Below are 22,085 nucleotides of genomic sequence, written 5' to 3' on the forward strand. Positions count from 1 at the left end.
AGAGTGCCTTGTGGTTGTCCTTGGCCTAAGAGGCCAAATTTGTCTCAAATTTGGCTTTGGTAGACTTTATTTGTCCTCTGTGTTGTTTGTTTAGTTTGAGGAGAGGGCTTTTATACTGCTGGATGCTGCACCTCCTAATTTTTGCCCTGATTTTCTTTCTTCTCTTATACAGCCTTTTGATGTTGTGATTCCACCAGGGTGGCTTGTTTTTTGAGTTAGGTCTCTACTTCTTCCTGCTGGGTACAGCTGCCTCTGTGCAGCTGTGAACATGTTTTTATAGGGTTTCTGTGAACAGTTCTGCATAGGCAGCAGTGTTCTCAGAGTTTATGGGGGTTTTACATTTTGACAGGTTATCACTTAATAGTAGGAAGTTAGCCTTAGAGTAGTTCTTGAATATTCCAGGTTTAGCTGGGGTTCCAGGTTTTATTGCTACTTCAAAGAAGACCATTTTGTGGTCTGACCTTACCAGAGAAAGCATTACACTAGGAGGTGTGCAGCACTCTCCCATATTAGTGAGGACCAGATCCAGTATGGTTGCAACCTTTGATGGTGTGCTGCCAATTTGGTCCAGGGAGTTTGTGTTTACAAAATCCAGGAATCTCTGTGCCTGCAAGTTTGGTGTCATATATGATGTCCAGTTAATATTAGGGTAGCTAAAGCTGCCTATTAGTGTGGTATTGGGTTGGATGGTGAGTGTTTGCAGCAAGTTTAAATACATAGTATGGGTTTCCTGGGTCATAGAGTGAGACATATAGCTTACAAGGCAGTAGTATTGGATTTAGTCTATGTTGATTTGAATGTGGAGAAGTTCAAGTGCATTATCTTGTTTAACCAGCCTTGAGGTATTTTATTTTTGATGTAAATTGAGACATCTCCACCTTTAGCCTCTGTCTGTGTAGCAGCTATTCTAAATGTGTGGAAGGCATTAAAACTTTGCACCATTGGTTTGCTCTCCACAGCTTTAAGCCATGTTTCAGTGACCACACAGACATCAGCATTCTTTAGGGTGAAGAGAACTTCTAGGGAGTGAGGTTTTTGTTTAGACTCCTAGCATTGAGCAGTAACACCTTTAGATGTTCTTGGTTTTGATTTGCCTAAAAAAAGTCACTGTGGGGGAGAACAATATTTTAGCTAATAATCGAAAGCCTAGAGGGGAGAGGTGCGGACCATCCCTGGCACAGCAGCATGGTCTATTGACCACCTCCTTCCATGCTGACAAATATTGCACCCCCTTAGAATGACACCAGAAACTAAGCCAATTAGTAAAGTCATTCATTTTCTGTTCATATTGTGGCCTCATCCTTGGAGAAGATAAAATGTTGCTCAGCACTAGGCTCATACCAGCCTGAGACACATATTCTGAGAGGTCCACAATGTCTCTCTTCATATAGTTTAGGGAGGTACACCTCAAATCACTTACACCCTCATTTTGTTTGACTGAGTCATACTGATATTTGAGTTCCAGTGACTTAAGTGCATGTGTAATGTGGTGGACCCTGGACCCTGATAAGCAACTGACATGGACTGTCTCCTTACTCAGCCTGGTGAGGGGGACATCACTGTGTCTCACAATGGAGTCTCCAATGACCTGAAAGTTAAATTGTGTGGTGGTTGGCCTTATACTCTTAGAAGTAGTAGCTCCATGAGATGTGGCTGTATCTGTTGATGTGAATGTTATTTTGAAAGAGTGCATTTAGGGTTGCTGAGGGCGTTTGTTTTCTGTACTTCATCTAGGAGGTCTTTGAGGTTTAGGAAGGTTACATTTTAAGTGCCTCAGCATATGTGTATCTATGTTTCTGCTTTGAATTGGGTTTGATGGGTGCAGTTTGTGTACTACTGATAACCTTATTGACATTAGGAGTGCTTTTATGTGAGAAATTTGCCTCCAGTGACATTGTCTAAATACATCCCTCACACACCTTAGCAGTTTCTTTAAGAATTAACTGGTTGTCAGTAAACATGAGGCACTTTCTGCACTTCCTCAGGATGCTCATATCCATCAAGTTGGTACAGGAGATAGTGGGAAAGTTCATAACCATGGCAACAGACCCTTTTTTATTGATTAGACAGTTGGAGTGAGAATATAAAGCAATGTCAGGAGTATCTGGTTTGCAACTCTGGGAGCAGTGTTTGTCACTGGAAACTAGTTGTCCTGTGCAAATAGGTATTGGTGAAATGGCAATGGTGCTTTTATAGGAAAAATGTCAACTCCAGGTGTCTGCGTTTATACAGGGCACTTGATGGGAAACTAATAAGTAGAGCCTGATGACTTATCGATAAAGTATTTAGGCAGATATTCTGAAACTGGAAGCAAATCAATCAGTTCTATTTCTTTCATTTTTTTTTCTTTTATATTTACCCTTTATCCCCAACATTTTGTTCCATAACCACCTTCTTATTTCAGCTAATACATCCATCATGTATGCATTGTCTTGCTATATAACAAATCCTCACATATTTTTCCACAGCACCCATGCTGTCAAAAATAGTACTTTATTCCATTTATCAGCATCACATTTCTTTACTTTATCTTTCTTCCCATATGATATTCTATTCATATTTATACATTTAAATCCTTCCCATCTATATTATTTTTTTAAATTTTTACGAAAATTCTTTATTCTTTTTGCAATCGAAAAAAGCAAAAAACAATTATTTATTTGTTTCTTCTTCACTACTGTCAACACATTTTCTTTCCTCCATCACCTTATATTTCATATTCCCTTTCACTGGTAACTTATCTAATAAAATTCTCCACAAATAATCCTCTCCTTCACAAACATTTTAACCTTTGTTTTCCGTCCTTTATGGCCTTTTTTACCTTCTTTTAATTCCTCCTCCCAAAAATCTAAAATCATATTATATCATTCTTTTCTTTTCCCAATAACCTCACCTGCTTTTAAATTCTGAAATGATAAATGAAAACTTTTGCATATATATATATATATATATATATATATATACATATATATATACACATTTATTAAATTAAAGCTTTTCTTTAGAATAAATGAATATTGTACTCCAAAAATGGCATATTAAAAAAGGAAAGAACTCTGGGGCTTTGAGTTATACACCGCAGGGACTTAATCTTTTAACAACAGTGCACAAAATACCATTTCTGAAGGAACTCCAATATTATCATAACTTTTCTTGGGATTATACTATTACAGAAAAGATGCCTGTGTGTTCAGAGAGGGTGCAGGTGTAGTATGTCATCTACAACACTCAAGCAGGCAATCAAGTCAGCAGCCATCTTTTGTCAGGTCTCAGGAGCAGCTCACTTACACTGTTAAGTACTAAAATAAGTAAATTATAAGTGTGTGTGTGTGTGTGTGTGTGTGTGTGTGTGTGTGTGTGAGTTTGTGTAGGCACTTGCTTGTGTATGCTTGTGCATGCACATTTGTATATATGTTTGTGTGTGTATGTGTATGTGTATGTGTGCATGTATGGAATATATATTAGGGGCATGAAGAACAATCCTCTCAGCTAAGTAAATTGTGTATTGTATTACTCTATGATATCTGTCCTAAAGGAGTTGCTACCATAAGCATGAGATTCACCAAATCCTACCAAGAAAGACCACATCTCTGGGAGGGGATGAAGTATCAGCATCTTGGAAGAAAACTGTATGGCTGTATTACTCAGAGAAGGTAAAGGCCCTTCAGACTCAGCTTCATATAGATGCATTTGAATTTTAAACTGGAATTATAAAGTGTATAAGTCTATACTAGCTAAGACAATGGCATGGGTTTTGCCAAGATTGCCAGATGTGGTTTTGTGGAGGGGAGGCAAACATTTGACAACATTATGATCCAGAGACTGAGGGAGATTGTAAGAAAACACTGCTATTATTGGTGGGTCCTGATGCACAGAAAGCATTTTACAGTGTCATCTGGGACTTTATGAGTAGGGCAATAGCAGTATGACCTTTCCCTGCTAGCACAATAGGGTTAAATAAAAAGATATGTGAATACTTGTAGGCAAGAAGATAAGTGAACACTTGTAGACAAGAATAAAGGTTGGATGGTTTGTCTCTGACAATCTGTGTTTGAACAGAGGAACAATGTAATGGTCTCCTCTTTCTACTTTGTTTTATGCTTTATATTTAGAGCCACTAGCAAAGAAAATAAAAGACCCACAATTCAAGGATATAACTCTCATGGTAATCAAGCAAATTTAGCTTTATTAGCAGATGACGTTAGTGCTTGATGAATCTAGACAAGTATAAGTTAATGTTATGGAACATTTTTGAGACAGTTTCAAGTCTTTTTGGGATATGAAATAAATGAAGCTAAAACAAAGACTGCAGCAGTAAACTATGTACCCATACATGAACTGATTCAGCAAAACAAAGTCTATAACAGTAAACTATGTATGCATGATTCACCTTCATTTGGTGGACTAACATGCATGTTGACATCCTGAAGGTAAGCCACTCTATGTCGTAAACAGAAATGTCAACTTCATAGTATGTATGCACCGATGAAGAACCTTGGTACATGCAACTCTAAAACACTGTTTTTTACAGGGGGCAACCAATCCTTCACCCCCCCATGTGTGGGGGTTCTTCCCCCCACACCCTACACTATATATACTAACTCTGAGATTGCACAGTCCCTGGGGAAAGGGAATATTCCCCTACCCGGGGATTCTCAATCTCATACACAGACTTCTCGACTATCTGTATAGTCGACCAAATGTGGTCAATTAAATAGATGTCGACCAAACCAACAGAACCCATACTCACACATGAATTGGTTTAGTAATACCCATATTTATGAGGACATAATAAGATGAAATATTTAGTATGGATTAAAAAGGATTGTATTATGGCATCTAAGGACATGTGAGAAGAGATTAAACAAAAGATAATACAATATTGAGAAGCAGTAAACTCTTAATTATGGATATGGAAGATAAAATGCAAGCACTGAAAATGTTTGTAGCCCATTTAGCTTTATATTTGTCAGGTATATTTTTATCACCAAGAGGGGAAGTTCTGGATGGTAATTAATTAGGAGATAGAAAAGATACTGGATGGGGAAAGGGTGAGTTAAATGGAATAAGTTTGATTTTCCCTATAGAACAATATGGTTTCAATTACCTGATTTGAAGGATATTTTAAGAGCTACACAATTAAATCTCTTATATATAAAACAAGCGAGAGTTATAAGTCCAAAGGTAGACTAAGTTTAATGATGAAGCGAAGTTTGAGAGTAAGGTCGAGTAAGTTTGGTTACCTAATCATAAGAATAACAACAACCATATATACATCCTTGTGAATTTCTTCTGTTTTATTTTTTGTGAATTTCTTCACCCAGGCTGTGTCGTCATAGATGCTGTGATCAGTGCTGTACAGTAAATAAATAACCAAACAGATGAAATAAATAAACATATGTATTCATAAAGTAAGAGAAAGTGTTTAAGAACTAGGGCAACATGGGAATGAAGAGATTTTATAATGGGGTAACTACCATTAGAAATTATAGAGAAGTAGTCCAAGAGAGGTTCTGGAATTTACTGGAGAAAAATTAATAAGACAAATGTTTTTGAGACAAATAAATAGAGAGAGGGTAAGAATGTGAAATTGTGATTTGTTAATCAAGTAGGACTACATTTTAGAAACTGCCTTCCTATTAGAGGATTGATTTCAAAGCATAGGCAAGAAGAGATGGTGGATTGTTAAATGACAGTTCTGGTAGTATTTTGAGGTGAGATCTAGAAGAGAGATTTGCTGTCAAAGGATAATTAGTAGGGGTTATACAATAATATACCGCTTATAAAATGTGCATAACTATAAAATAAATCAGAGGAAGTTAAACACTTGTAGACAAGAATAAAGGTTGGATGGTTTGTCTCTGACAATCTGTGTTTGAACAGAGGAACAATGTAAAGGTCTCATCTTTCTACTTTGTTTTATGCTTTATATTTAGAGCCATTAGCAAAGAAAATAAAAGACCCACAATTCAAGGATATAACTCTCATGGTAATCAAGCAAATTTAGCTTTATTCGCAGATGACGTTAGTGCTTGATGAATCTAGACAAGTATAAGTTAATGTTATGGAACATTTTTGAGACAGTTTCAAGTCTTTTCAGGATATGAAATAAATGAAGCTAAAACAAAGACTGCAGCAGTAAACTATGTACCCATACATGAACTGATTCAGCAAAACAAAGTCTATAACAGTAAACTATGTACGCATGATTCACCTTCATTTGGTGGACTAACATGCATGTTGACATCCTGAAGGTAAGCCACTCTATGTCGTAAACAGAAATGTCAACTTCATAGTATGCATGCACCGATGAAGAACCTTGGTACATGCAACTTTAAAACACTGTTTTTTACAGGGGGCAACCAATCCTTCACCCCCCCCATGTGTGAGGGTTCTTCCCCCCACACCCCATACTAATTATATATACTAACTCTGAGATTGCACAGTCCCTGGGGAAAGGGAATATTCCCCTACCCGGGGATTCTCAATCTCCTACACAGACTTCTCGACTATCTGTATAGTCGACCAAATCTGGTCAATTAAATAGATGTCGACCAAACCAGCAGAACCCATACTCACACATGAATTGGTTTAGTAATACCCATATTTATGAGGACATAATAAGATGAAATATTTAGTATGGATTAAAAAGGATTGTATTATGGCATCTAAGGACATGTGAGAAGAGATTAAACAAAAGATAATACAATATTGAGAAGCAGTAAACTCTTAATTATGGATATGGATGATAAGATGCAAGCACTGAAAATGTTTGTAGCCCATTTAGCTTTATATATGTCAGGCATATTTTTATCACCCAGAGGGGAAGTTCTGGATGATAATTAATTAGGAGATGAAAGAATTTTTGTAGGGGAAAGCGGTAAGAGTCAAATGGAATAAGTTTGATTTTCCATATAGAACAATGTGGTTTCAAATTACCTGATTTGAAGGGATATTTTAGAGCTACACAATTAAATCTCTTATATATAACACAAGCAGGGAGTTATAAGTCAAAGTGGGCAAGTTTAATGATGAAACGGGAGAGTTTGAGAAGTAAGGTCAGAGTAAGATTTTAGTTGCTAATCCTTAAGAATAACAACAACCATATATACATCTTTGTGAATTTCTTTTGTTTTATTTTTTGTGAATTTCTTCGCCCAGGCTGTGCCTCCATATGGTCTGCTGTGATCAGTGTACTACCCCAGTAAATAAACTAACCAAATAGATAAAATAAATAAACAATATCATATTCATAAAGTAAGAGAAAGTGTTCCAAGAACTAAGGCAACATGGGAATGGAGAAAGGAGATTTTACCAATGGGGTAACTACAAGTAGGGGTATAGAAAGTAATCAAGAGGGGGTTGGAATTTACTGGAGAAAATTAATAAGGGAACAAATGTTTTGGGAGCAAATAAATAGAGAGGGTAAGGTATGAGAGTGTGATTTATTTAATCAGAAATTAGGACTGCATTTAGGTTGATAGGTTCATAGGTTCATACTAGGCTATCTGCCCAAGGGCATTTATAAGCCTAGCCCATAGTTATGTGGCTTTCGCCACCCCTTTAGTTTGAATAAAAATATGCCTATCATTTTGCTGTGCCTCTGTCAAGCAGTGACACTGAAGTAATCTCTGGGGTATATCTTCAATCTCCCATCCATTGGTCAAGATTCCTCTTGAACAAGGCCAGAGAGGTGCTCTGCCTCACATGTACCGGGATTTTGTTCCACAGCATAGGGAGTCTCTGGGTGATGAATCTGTCCCTCCAGCACGTTCTATTTATAACCGTGTCAAGGTTTAAGTCTCCCGCCCTTGTGGTTCTGAGGGATCTAGATTTTTTGAGGTGAAGCATATTCATCAAATCTGGGTTTGACATGGCCTTATATGTCAGGCACAGGTCACCTCTGAGCAAGCGGTATGAGACTGAATAGAGCTGGAGTTCTTTCAGTCGGGCAGCATAAGACATATTTTTGAGACCCTTTATCCTTTTGGTGAGGAACTTTTGGGGCCTTTCAAGCTGCAGCAGGTGTCTGGTCAGATACATTCGAACGGGCATTGTACTCAATCATAGGTCTAATGAGTGATGAGTACAGGGGGACAATGACCTCCCTTGATCTAGATGTGAATCCCTTCATGATCAGGTGGGCAATATAGAAGGTTTTCCTAACTACTTTAGCAACATGAGTGTCAAGCGAAAGGCTACTGTCAACCTGGGTCCCCAGATCCCTGATGACTTTTTCTGTGCTCAGTGGATTGCCACCTATATGGTAGCTAGGGATAACCTTGTTTTTCCCGAAGGGTATGACTATGCATTTTTTGGCGTTTAACTTCAGGCCATGGCTCTGGCACCAGTTATCCGATTCTGTTCTGTGAGGCCCTTCTGAAGGATATCTGTGTCAGATGTGTTTCGACTATGGCGCCCAGTTTGCAGTCATCTGCAAACTTTGTCAGCCATAACCCTCCTGTGTTTGCTTGTACTTCAGAAAAGTAGATGCCGAACAAGAGTGGACCCAGGACTGAGCCCTGTGGGACACCACTTGTGACAGGCTTTGAGTCTGACATGGCTCCAGCAACTCTGACCCTGTGGGTTCTGTGACTTAGCCAGTTTGCAACCCATCTTGTGATGTATGGGTTTACATTCAAGCTGATGAGTTTTTCGATGATACCTGAGTGGGGTATTGTGAAGGCCTTTGCCAGGTCGAGGTAGGCTGTATGGACTGCCTTTCCTCATCAATGGCCTTGGTGACTGTCTCAAAAAGTCAACCAAGTTTAAGAGGCAGGATCTGCCTTTGACAAAGCCAAACTGGGTTGGATCCAAAGTCTGCAAGTTCCTATGTCTTTATTTATGAGTTCCATTATGATCCTCTCCATGGCTTTGCAGATAAGGCTTGTCAAGCTAATGGGGCGGTAATTTCCAGAGTCTGTGGAGGCACCACCCTTATGACGTGGGACCACAGTCGCCGCCACTCCTTGGAGTGCGTATCCTGAGGTGAGGCTAAGATTAAACAGCTGTCCTAACTGTGGGTTTAATTCTCGTGAGTTCATGAAGCACACAGCTGGAGACACCATCCGTCCCATGGATGCTGTGTTTTTGCCTTAGTGAGGGCAGTTCTCACCTGGGCGTTGGAGATGTTTGGGGGCTACAATCCTCTGGAATACATATCTCCTTTTGGGGAGGGGGAGAAGTTTGCACTGAACCTGTCAGCCAGTATGTTGGCAATGTGTGTAGGTTCAGTAATTTTCACATCATTTTGAACTAATTCTGAGCATATCTGGGAGTTTCCTCCTAGGTTTCTAACATAGCTAAAGAAGGCCTTATGATTCTCTTTAGAGTCCTTGGTGATTTTTCTCTCAAAATTTGCCTTGGATGATTTTATGAGAGCTCTTAGTTTTTTACTTATAATGATCAAAGGTGTCTTACCTTTCAAGGATTTTGCTCTATCTTGTAGTAGCTTCCTCCTTTTGTTGTAGAGCTTGTTTATGGCTGCCTTCCCTATTAGGGATTGATTTCAAAGTATAGGCAAAGAGAAGGAGATGGTGGATTGTTAAATGAAAAACAGTTCTGGTAGTATTTTTAATTGAATCTAGAAGAGAAGTTGCTGTCAAAGGGATAATTAGTAGGGATTATACAATATTAACATAGCTTATAAAATATTGCATAACTATAAAAATAAATCAGAGGGAGGTTAAAAAAATTCGGAAGAAAAAATGGAAAAACAGTATACAAAGGAACAAAGGGAGGACATCCATATGCCTACCAAGTATTCAACAAAGTCAAGAAGGTTCAGGATTTTTGCTTGAAAGTGTTTGCATAACTATTTTTATACCCCAAGCAGACTTCAGAGAATTTTTCCTCAGGTAAACAGCAAATGCTGGAGGTGTAATGTGAAAGACAGAGGCAATTGGGAACATGTTTTTTGAATGTAACAGATTGTCAAGTTTTTATAATTCTCCATAGAACACTTTGTCAGAAATTTTGAGGGAGCAAATGGCTGTAACTAAGGAAATTATTCTTTTGGGCTGGGACACAGGATCTGATTTGCCTATGCATGGTAGACCTTGTTAAGATTAAATCTGTTGGCTGTGAAAAAAGCAATTCCTAGAAATTTAAATCAGTCTAAACCCACTATGTTTAAAGTATTGAATATTATACACAAGCTAAAAGAACTGGAGATTTTCAGAAAAGGGAAGTTGCAAAATACATAGAAGTAGAAATTGTGGGAACAATACGTGCAGAATAGTGTCCTAGAGGAGATGGAGTAAAATTTAAGAGAAGGTAGGAAATTAACAATTGATGTAATGTTGAAGTGAATGAAAATGGTTACTGCATGAAAATAACGGAAATGTTATTAAGAAGACAAAAAAGTCCACAGTTCTTAGGCTAAAAACTAGAAGTTAATTTCTCTATAAACTCAGATAAAAAGACATAAGTAATGTAATGAATAGCATCCCTGCAGCATACTGATAACCTCAGGTGAGACACAGAAAGTTAATGGTAAAAAGGTCAAGAAACAGAAGATGCCAAGTTACCATTCACTTTTGCACATGTCCTGTTGTTCTGCTGCCATACATAGATAAATTATATACAAAGAGATTTTCTATAGAATTTAAACCTAAGAGAAATAAATGATGCCATCAATCACAAGTTTAACCAGTATAAAGTCCCAATTCACCTCTGCTGCTTAATCTTACACCTCTACTTTAAAAATAAAATTTGAAACAAAAATGTTTAAATAATGAGCTTTAGGTACCATCCTCTCCCCTACAGCACGCCATCGGTTGCTCCTGGCACCCTTTCTCAGTTTCCAAAATTACTATTCCCTGGGACCTAATCTGATATGCAGATACAGAGTAGAGACTGAACCCCCCTAGCTGAACACCAGTGCTATCAATGAGAGAAAAGTTTTGTTTTATGCACTACCCCTAATCTCATTCCCATGGCGAAGATATGAAGTAATTCAATTGTGGTAACCCATGGACTTCTGCTGGTGTGTCCTTAAGCTGTTGTGGTCAATGCAATACTACTACTGATTCTTCTCTGACTGGGAGTAGCAATTCTAACCAAATACCCTCTCCTTCCCTGGTAGAACTGAGCTGGTAAAATGTTGCTCTTTTTTAATCCCCCAGCTGCCTCCTCAGAAGCTGCAGCGTCTAATCAAACCTGGGTCTCCTGGAAACTTTCCCTATTCGCCATGGAGCTGGCAGTTTGCAAAACAAGTTGACTGAGAAAATAAACCTCTATTACAATGTGCAGCAAATTCCTTAGCAAGGTTGATTTTTGTTCAATGCAAATTGTACTGTGCTTGGTAAAAGGGGTGTGACATTACTGGTATTATGTGGGATGGTATTCAGTGGGGCTCAACTTTCACTATTCTAAGCTGATTATTAACAGTTAGCACCGAGGACAAAAAGCACTGACTTACTAGCTTATACTTCATCACTATAGCTGAGTACTGCAAGGAAAATAAATAAAGAAGGCAGGACTCTTCTCATACATATGTACCAAAGTGCAGATGTCTACACAGTCTTCTAGTTCCGGAATGAATTCAATATCGTTTTTCTGTTCATTCACTTACCCATTTCTAGATTTGTCTTCATGCCCCTTAGTTAATTTTTCCCTTTCTAATAGTGACTCAAAAGCTATGATAAACTAAAACAAATAGTCAAGTAATTCAGTCAGGCAACTGTAAGCAGCACACAACTCAGCTTGCTCAGTGATCAAATGGCTAATTACAAAAGTAAACCAGAAACATAATTTACTTATAAAATATAAATAATGTCATGTAAGAGGCTGGGGTTATTGAGATTTATTCCCTCCTGGCCTGAAAATTTGATTCTTTAGGCTTCATTGCTGGGATCAAACCTGGATACTCAGGAGTAAATTTTACCCTTACTCCCACCCCTTCAGTGCAGTATTCATACAGTATCTGTTTTTATGTCTTTGTTCCCATTGCCATAATACAGTCTTATACAATGATTTGTTCAGTGGAACATTAAGATCAATTTGGAATTAACTCACATTATTAAGTAGCCAAAACCTAGAATCTGGTAAGGGCATCTTTATAATGGCTTTTGACTTGTGTTTCAAGTTGTTCAAGCCCAGTACCCATTATCAGATTTTGTAGAAATCAAGTGTCAGCTGTCTAGGAAGAGATCATCATAAACAAGAGGCAATATATAGCCCTACCCTCTCCCTGCTGGTTTCACATTCACTTTTGGCATCCAGACCTAGTAAGGCAAACATTTCCACTTCCAATGTGTCACACCTATCTAATGTCCCAGTCTGTTAGGAGTGTACAATGAGCATCATGAGGCTACTCCCTGCTTATGTGGGTACATATTACCTGCTTTGTGTTCCCACATTTTATTGCTTGGTGTTCCTTCTGTCATGAACAGGACTACAGGTCTCCCCACTAACCATCTGTCTCCCTCCCACCATGTTAGGTGAGCATGCATTGCCCCTTCACTGCTTCAATTTCCCATAAGCATCTGCAGTGTCAGAGCTGCTAATCATATCCCAGTCACTGGCATTGTAGGCAGGGCTTCATCTCTCTATGACACATAGCTAACTCCTTTAACAATTTTTTTCTGCAGGAGGACAGTACCCCCTGCATCCAGAATGTAGGAGCTCTGCTCCCAAAACTCTATATTTCTAAATATACTACCTGTGGGGTCATGCCATCTTGGAGAAAATAGAAATAAATGTATTTCCTCTTCTCTGGTTTCTTATGAATTCAGAGGTAGTATGTTTAGAAATGGAGCTATGTGGGCAGAGCTCCCTCATCGGGTGGTGAATTCAAAGCTTAGCCCTGCTTGCAAAAGCATTTTAAAATAGTCTCTTGACTATTTTGGTACCAGCCAAGTGATATTGTGGAAGTATGGTCTGTAAGTTGGATGTTGAGCAGTTACAAGACAGTACATTACAAAGCAAGCCCATATCACATAGTGCCTTATACTCATATCTAATTTAAACATGTAATCATTCCATCTAGATCTTGAAATAATAGCATCAAAGTTTTGTGGCGTAATTCAAATACAGTTTATAATTGCACTCTGTGTAAAAATGCACAGTTTAGAACTTAATTTCTTTCTTTCTTTTTGGATAACCAGGTATGTGGACTGGTCACTAGACCCTTTTCAGTCACAACCTGAGCCCACTGGGGCAGAAACAGCAGAGCAAAAATACATAAAATTACAGGAATAAATTATGTGTATTGAGATAAGTATGTAGTATGCAATAAGAATAGCAAGATATTCTTTGAATCTTTTTACCAAGAGAGATAAAGTACAAAATTACAATATTAAGACAATCTCTGAAATTCATTCAAAATATCGATATAAAGAAATAGAAAGTATATCACTGACTGACTATTTCTAGCAAAAATTAACTGTGATAACTATTATGGTTTTTAACCATCATCCTGAAAGTATCCAGATGTTCTTTTACTTTAATCTTAAAAGTCGGTAGAGTCTGGTGCTTTCTGACCTCTGCTGGTACATGGTTCCATGTGAAACGGCCTAATTTGGTAAAAGCCTTTTTCCCTGTGGTACTTTTGAAGGGAGGTTTAACCAGGTTGATGACTTCCTTGGTTGTCCACAAGGAAGTAAGTTTGCTCTCTAAAGTGCATTTGATTTAAATGGAGGTAAATGACACTGTGTAGTTATTGTGAAGATCAGTGCGATATAAGCAGTAATGCTTCCCTACTACTTACTGGTAACCATCTGAAACCTCTGAAAAGGTCAAAGTAGTGACTGTGGGCATCATCAATTAGAGCCAATTTGCATATTTGGTATCCATCTGTATTTTGTGAATACTGGAGCTGGAGTATATTGTCAATAGTGGCAGGCCATATCCAGTTGTAGGAATGAGAACATTTCATGCAAGGATATGGCATGCAGGGGAAGGGGGAGAGAGGGGATAGGAAACTTTATAGTACAGCTTTAACTGGTCATGATTTATGTTAACCACCTTTTCATTGTGCTGAGCAAAAGATAAAGTAGTGTCTAACATAATACCAACATATTTTTGCCAACAAAATTTGTTTAAATTTTTCTTTGCTCATCTAGTGTTTTATTTTCAGACCATCAGGCTTGCATCCAAACTGAATAGAATTTAGCACCTAATAGCCTGATATTGCTTTTAACAATGGCGGGTAGCTGGTAATGCTCTCTGTAGACTGTTTAATTTATAGGGTCTAAACACTGCACCACTGTGCTTTGTCTCAACATATATTTGAATATATATGTATCTTTGGCCCTGCACATGTTGACAAATTCATTGCATTTTTCTTTTTTTTAACAAATCAGTTATTGTTGCAAAATTTTTTCTATGGTCATGCTCTTCCTAAATAATAATGGAAAATTGTGTTACATAACCTAACAATAGATTGGAATAGAAATGTTCTGCTTCGTCTAACAGTCTTACATTTGTCCAGTCTATAAGCAAAATTGTTGCCCTGAAAACACTTCTTAGATTGTAGTTTTGAGTTGAGAAAGGCAGCAGTCTGTGGAACTGCACAGGGTATTAGATAACTAGTCCATGGCAATGAGCAGTTACAGGACACATCATTCTGAGCAAATTCCTTTCAGTGAAAACATTAAAAAATGTAAACTTGTGAATTACAAAACAAACACATCATACAATCCCTTGAATAAACATATTAATGTGGGAAACATGCTTAAGTTGATACTGAGCACCTTGTCAATGTTCATTCTTTGTATTAGTAGCATGAATGTTGACAGCAGTCTTCACATTGTAGAGAACATTCACCTTAATGTTAGTTACAAGATTGTAGAGAACAATATTTAATAACAGATGTACAGTATTTAGCAATGATTGTCCATGACTGTCAATGAATAGCAGTGACTGTCCAAGATACAAAGGAGAAACTGTCATAGGTTCATAAGTTCATAGGTCTGTCCATAGAGATAGTTATGGAAGTAACCATTTACATATTTACAAAGTGAGTTGTACTGCTTAGGCAGAGAGCCACATAGCGGTAAGTGATATATTGAGGATTTTTTCACAGAGGTTAAGGGTCCTTAGCCTTTATCTATAAACCATGGTACATTCATATGTATTTTTTAAATGTTTGTTTAGCTTTTTCCTGAACTCTTTGTAGTCAGTGATATTTCTGAGGTCTGAGAGGAGATGGTTCCAGCTTTTTGGACTTATTCCTTACCTAAGATTATTGACAATGCAGTCACTTCCTACCACTGTGATGTTGTGTTGGCTTAATTTTTATTTTAAAGTAGCATTCTTATTATATGCTGATTATGTCACTGAAATGTTAATGTATACTGTGAGAGTTTTTATTTAAATATCTAAATATACAGTTACTTTCTTGGACAGCTCTCTACACAAATAATGACCTTATTGTACTGCATTTTCTTTGGTAATATCAATTCATGTTTTATTTATTTTGCTTCCTAAAATCAGAGACTATACACTAGATGTTTACAAGCTTGCCTCCCTTGTCACAGAACATGATGCGAAGAAGGCAGGCACTGAGGTTGTAAAGCAGGTTGAACACCCACTTCTGAGCGCCTTACTGTACCCTGGGCTGCAGGTATGTTTCATTCTTCTTTCTTAGGGTTATACCAGTTACGTTACTATCTCATGGCAAAGGGATATTTTGTATAGCATCTCAGCAGAGTTAGGGTTGATTAAGCTACTTTGACAAAATGTGATTTTTGGGAGGAAAAGACTGATTTCCTGTGCCATGTGCATAACCCACTATTGGTGACATCATTAAGGGAGCTAAACTAGATCTGGGTAGTTTATTGGGAATAAGGATTCATTATGGCATTCTGCTGTAGTAATTTAATTTAAAATTCCATGAGGTCTGCCTCCCCCAAGTGTACAAAGTATCTTCAAATTTGTCTGACAGATAATAACTTATTGTCAGAAGTATTTTTACTGCCTTGCAGTATATGCTGTCAGGTGACTAATTAGAATGTTTAAACTGAATTAAGATGCTAGAACTAGAGTCTGTAATCCAACATCACTGTAATAGTGTCTCTGCTGGGAACACGATGGCTTTTCATGTTCTAGATCGAAGTATTTTTTACTGCCTTGCAGTATATGCTGTCAGCTGACTAATTAGAATGTTTAAACTGAATTAAAATGCTAGAACTGGAGTCTGTAATCCAACATCACTGTAATAGGTATCTGTACTGGAACATGATGGCTTTTCATGTTCTAGATCAAAGTATTTTTCTTTTTCTTCCCTGCAGTCCAGTTGTATAGCAGGAACAAGTTGTTTCAAATTCTTGACTATAATAACGACTTACCTCTTTCTTTTCCACTTTTGATTGCATCTGTACCCCATTCTCACACCTGTACTCCTTGAGTCTCAGCCTGCACTTGTGGCATACAGGGACAGAACCCAGTCTATGGCCAGATGACCAAAGTCTGGTTAGTGCCTCAGGTCTTTAATAGACCAGGCAGGCAGGGATGGGCACGTCCAAATGGAGAGTTAATTTTGTACACTCATGGACCGATTTTTGTTGGCAGAGACTAGAGAAATGGCTACATGGTGATTCCTGTGGGTGGGCAGTCCACTTTGCTGATGTCAGTTGCACAAACACCCATTTTATGACCCACACAAGGCTATCACTGGGTAGGTGCAGAGGGTTAAGGCTTAATTATAATAAAAGCTCAACCACATTTGATAGTTGCCTTAATGATGGCCTTCCAGTTGACCCTTGCCCCAGTGATGAGGAATGAATGGACTGATTAGCTAGAAGGTGGGCTGATAACCAACAGGCAGCAGTGGAAATATTCTGCAAAAAAGATAGATAGATAGATAGATAGATAGATAGATAGATAGATAGATAGATAGATAGATACTCCAGTTTCTGTGTCAAAGTAAATAAATATGTTGCTGAAAGCTGTTGCTGAGGTTTATTGATATTTCCTCAAATGGTCCATATATTTTTGTAATAGCCTTGTTTCATTCCCTGTTTGTTAATGGTTAGAGAAATTTAGATTATTCACAGAGATGTAGAGTATATCTTCAGTCTTCAGTCCCTTCAGTAATGCATGTTTTGTTTTCATCTGTCTGCATTTTGCAAGTGTTGGAACTAGAATATATTGTTAATAGTGGCAGGCCATATCCAATTGCATTTCTTGCTAATATATGGCATGCAGGGGGATGATAAGAGGAGATAAGAAATGTTATAAAACTGCATTGTCTGGTTATGATTTCCCATACCAATGAAGACACTGGGTAGTATTTGTCCTAGTCTACAATCCTGACATTATTTTCTGGTTACCAACCAAAGTTAGAGATCTTCCTCCTTGCTGTTACGTAATGTATTCAGTTTTGGTGCCAGGTTTAATTCATCCCACTAGTCTTTTTTTATGTCCATTTACCCGACATTTGAGGCTCACTTACTAAATCACTGCCAGGTGACATGGGTCATAGTTGAAAAGACTCCACCTAATCTTCAGAGTTAAATAAAATAAACAAATAAGTTTTGGTTTCACCATTGTTGCTGTTTGCTTGTCTTCAAACAGGCCAGAAGCTTTTCCAAGAGGGTGTTGTCAGTGTTCTAGTTACAGCTGAGGAGTTCCGTGGTTGTACCAGGACAATTTCATATGTAACAGAGCACAAGTAACATCCTTTAATGTCTTGGCTCCTTCTCAGACACCTGTACATTTATGGCAGGATAAGTAAATTAATTTGCCTGGGATGCAGCCAGGATGTCAGTCATCCCCTATGGCACCATTTGGATCTGGTTTCAGACATGGATCTGTGCTGTTCTGCATGATCCAACAATTCCTTAGCAGTCTGTAGATAAATTTGTAAGGCTTTTCCCTGTATGTTTCATTTCTCCTTTTTTTCCAAAAAGGAAATGAAATATACATGCAAATGTAGTCTGTTACTTTTGTTTTATATCTGTAATAGAACTGTAGTGTTGCTTCCTCTATTACAGGCCCTGGACGAAGAATACCTGAAGGTAGATGCCCAGTTTGGAGGAGTTGATCAGAGGAAGATCTTCACATTTGCTGAAAAGGTACAGTGCTGGTTTATTAGGTAGTTTTGTTTATTCATAGTAGCAGTTCCCGAAGGAAGGAATCCAGTCATCAGCAAAAAGAAAGCGAGCATTAATCAGCAATGAATTTTGCTTTACCTTAAGGACAGAATATAGCAACAGTGGTTAACAAAATAGTACCAGTCTAATGAGAAAGGATGAGGGATTGTCAAAATGAAAATGAAACAAATAATTCTTCAATATGTTTCAAATCTCTAAGTTAAACAGAATCTGCGTAGAGATATTGGACAGAGTGGATGACCTATTCAGATATAAAATATGATGCTTCCTGCATATGTAACTAAGTAGATGTTCTCTATGTAAGATGTTATGAGAGAACATCTGCACTAGTAAACTGGATTTGGCAGTGGAGACCACAATGGAAAAAAAGAAATGTGTGCTCATGTCTATCGTTATTTTCAACAATACTTTTCATTCAATTGTTTATGCTTGTTTTAAATCTGTCCTTCATGAAGGAAACAAAATATCCAAGTAGAGTATGCCTGGACCGGAAGATGATTTTACATATGGAACAGGCAGAGAATGTAGTGCCTCCTGTAGGCGTACAAAATATGATCTGGGTCAGGAAATGGCTTTATTATCTATCAAGTTTAGGGTAGAAATAATGGAAATTGTCACAGGTCAAAGTCTAACTTATAGTCAGTAATTTGCCATACTTGTCATGAAATCTATCATTGTTTTTCCTGTGACAGTAGAACATGAGTAATGCAGATAGCTTAAATGTTAAGTCTGTAAACAACAGTACATTTTTAAGGTTAAGTTGTAATCCAATCTGAGGTGGAAAATAATGTTTAATCTGTGGGAGGGAAGTAGCAGCACTCACATTTGTGAGAGGATCATGGTCAGAAGGAACTGTTATATTTTTAAATTTAATAGAACAGCATCTGGCAAAACACGTGCATCACCGTACTTTAGGCCTTTCTCAGTACTTTTACTCACATAGTTTAGAGTAATATTTTTTTATAATATAACCTTGTAGATAATGCACAGCAGATAATATCAGTCAACAGTGACATCTCCATTTTGGGTATAAAAATGCAGTCTTCTGAATGTAAACAGCAACAGCACTTAAATTCATGGGAAATTTTACACTATTGAGTTTGATTAAACAGTTAGTCACAATTTAGACATTTTCATTACTTTATTCTCAAACCCTTTGTATACCAGTAACATACTTAATGTTTTGTGAACACAAGCAGCAAATATGTTCATATCTGGCACAGAAACAGGTTTATCAAAAGAAGGGTAAAATCTAATTTTGAAGTGAAATATGTTTTTGGTCTGGATCAGTAGAACAGCATCTGTTATATTTATAAAGTGTTCTAATTAATATACTGCAAAATCTAGGAAGATATACATAAAACTACAAATGTATGAAGCTAGGCTAGCCTAATTAGAGGTACTTTCATAATTTATGTGGTTTCAGTAATTTCTGCTTAGGATTGTAGAACTACTTTTTCTGGCATTCCTTGTTTACCAGTAAAATCCTGAAAATCAACAGAAGATTCAAAAATACTGTAAAAAGAGTGTATTCAACTATGGGCATGGAAAAAAGGTGTCACCATACTTCCTAATAAATGATGTCACCCCCCCCCCCATCATTCCAAGTTTGTTGATTATAAAATGATAAACTATAACTGTTTTCTTTCTTCAGAGTGCTTATAAAATACTTTACAGCAAAAGACAAAGTAATATAGATCTGGTAAATTGTCAAGCAAGCTATTGTTTGCTGCACAGGCATGCGTAAATTGTAATTTGGTCCTTGTTTTACTTGTATAGCAGCCTGGAAGATGGAAATTATTGATGAGCTGGAAGAATGTGATGCTATCAGGTCTATTGTAAGTAGTAAACCAATCAAAAAAGGAGAAAAAAAAACATTTGTAATCAACAAAAGGTACCAACAGAAGGGTCAAACCACAAAACCGGGTTAAAAGGATTTAATATTTAAAAACAGAAGTACACAACACACATAAATGCCTCGTACAGTTACCAGCGTTTTTGTTCATAAAGACTTCATTAGATGAAAAACTGTTGTTTATTACATCATTATTTATACTAAAAACCATCCCAAACCACAAGTAACATCATTGCTTATCTAAAACAATCTACCAATGTAAACTAGCCTTTAAAATCAGTTCCCTTAAGTGTGCAAATGTGTAATAAAACGTAAAACTCTGTAGTACAATTCCAATGCATACATTGAAAATACATATTAAACTTATTAGAAGAACTTAGGAACAATAGGTATTTAAGAATAATGAAATCAGACAAGGGGGGGGAGGAACGGTGTTTATGAACAGTATTACCTACGAGGCTAAGATGATGAAGTTACTACAAGATGAGAATAAGTATGTTAGAGTATCAATGAATGAAATTAACATTGCATACAAGACAATTTATGTAGCCTTATATGATCTTCTAATAGAGGAGTTACTGACAAAGGTACATTTGAATTTTTACACAACAACAAACCAAGAGTTCCCTCTATTTTTGGAATACCGACGGCGCACAAAGACATAAATGACCCACCTTTGCATCCTATTGTAGCAGCAGAAGGCTCAGTAGCCAAATTCCTGGATGTAAAGCTCAAAAAGCTAGTAATGAGGAGTGTTACATTCCTGAAGGATTCATGGGATTTTTTTAGGAATGTGAGTCAGGAGCTGTTTAGGGAAGACATTATGTTTATCACTATAGACATTGTTGATTTATTTGGCTCCATACCCCATGAACAAGGGTTAGAGTCTACTGAATTTTTACATTTCACCTACGATATTGGGCATAGCAAAGTGAATTATTTGGGTGTTACTGTATACAAGGATAGTGGTTTGTATAGATCCAAGGTTTACAGGAAGAAAACATACTCCAAAGCGATTGTCCACTAAGTCAGTGCACACCTCTTCCACCAGAAGAAAGGTATAGTTAAGGGGCTATTTGTGAGAATCAGCAGGATGACCTCAGAGGAAAATGAATTCCTGCGAAGTTTTGAAGATTGGGACTATCCTGCAGAGTTAATTTCTGATGTTTACTGTGAAGTTTTGAGGAATAGAAAGGACAAATTTGCCCAAATTTTAGGAGTAAAAGAAAGCCTCAAGTAATGTTGAAGGTTGCTTCGATCCCCTTGTTAATAGGAAAGAGAAGGAGGAAGGGTATGAGAGTGCCTTATAGGAAGTGCCTTATAGGGTGCCTTATAGGAAAGAGAAGGAGAGTGCCTTATAGGAGTGCCTTATGAGGAAGGGTATGAGAGTGCCTTATAGGAAAGAGAAGGAGGAAGGGTATGAGAGTGCCTTTGTTACTGACTATAGTGGAGGTTTTGGGACTATTATGCACATAATGAAAAGGGAATGGGCACAATTTTCCATTATATTAGACCTTAAGTAAATTTCGACCAACCTTTAAAATTTACTTTTAGGAAAGGCTGGAGTATTAAGGACTTATTAGAATGTAATAATAGTGATAACAACAAACATGGAAGAAAGAAGAAAGGCACATTTAAATGTGGTATGTGCCCACAATGCCCATATATTGGTAATGTAGAAAGGTTACACCTTGTATCAAGAGATAGAATGACTGCAAGTAAAATGTACAACACTTGCGAGAGTGGTGGGGTGGTCTATATTGGAACTTGTGGTACCGGCAAAGCCTTCTATATTGGGAAAACTGAGAGAAAGTTAAGGAGGAGAATATACAAGCATTTAAATGGCATTCAGAATAAAAAACAAAGGAATGCTTTGTACAAGCACACTTTAAAATGTGCCCTGGTTAGATTCCAATTTTTTTTTTTATTTTAGAAGAAATACCTAAAGACTTAAGAGGCAGTATGTGGAAGACAAGAATCGAGTACAGGCAACTATATTGGCAAATCATATTAGATGCCAATAGACTACCCGGGGTTAAATTATGCTGTTTTTTTTAGCCCGAGTTTTAAAATTCAGAGCAGCTAGGATTTAGAAACAGCTGCTTTGAAGGGATATAGTCGTTCTTCATATGCCTAACTAGTAATTGTCTTGGTTCATTTTATCTGTCTTA

General features: G+C 37.4%; 1 protein-coding gene across 2 annotated transcripts in view; it reads left to right on the forward strand.

Moving 5' to 3' along the window:
- The window catches only part of LOC122792485 (tyrosine--tRNA ligase, cytoplasmic-like), a 212,499-nt gene that overhangs the window by 61,014 nt on the left and 129,400 nt on the right, over positions 1-22,085 (forward strand). For both annotated transcript variants that reach the window (XM_044060257.1, XM_044060258.1), the window contains exons 5-6: positions 15,439-15,568; positions 17,940-18,020. In XM_044060257.1, the coding sequence (XP_043916192.1) occupies positions 15,439-15,568; positions 17,940-18,020 (211 nt within the window). The remainder of the gene's footprint in view (positions 1-15,438; positions 15,569-17,939; positions 18,021-22,085) is intronic.

Source organism: Protopterus annectens, chromosome 1.part2, assembly GCF_019279795.1.
Source record: "Protopterus annectens isolate FY-2018-M chromosome 1.part2, PAN1.0, whole genome shotgun sequence".
Taxonomy (NCBI): domain Eukaryota; kingdom Metazoa; phylum Chordata; order Ceratodontiformes; family Protopteridae; genus Protopterus; species Protopterus annectens.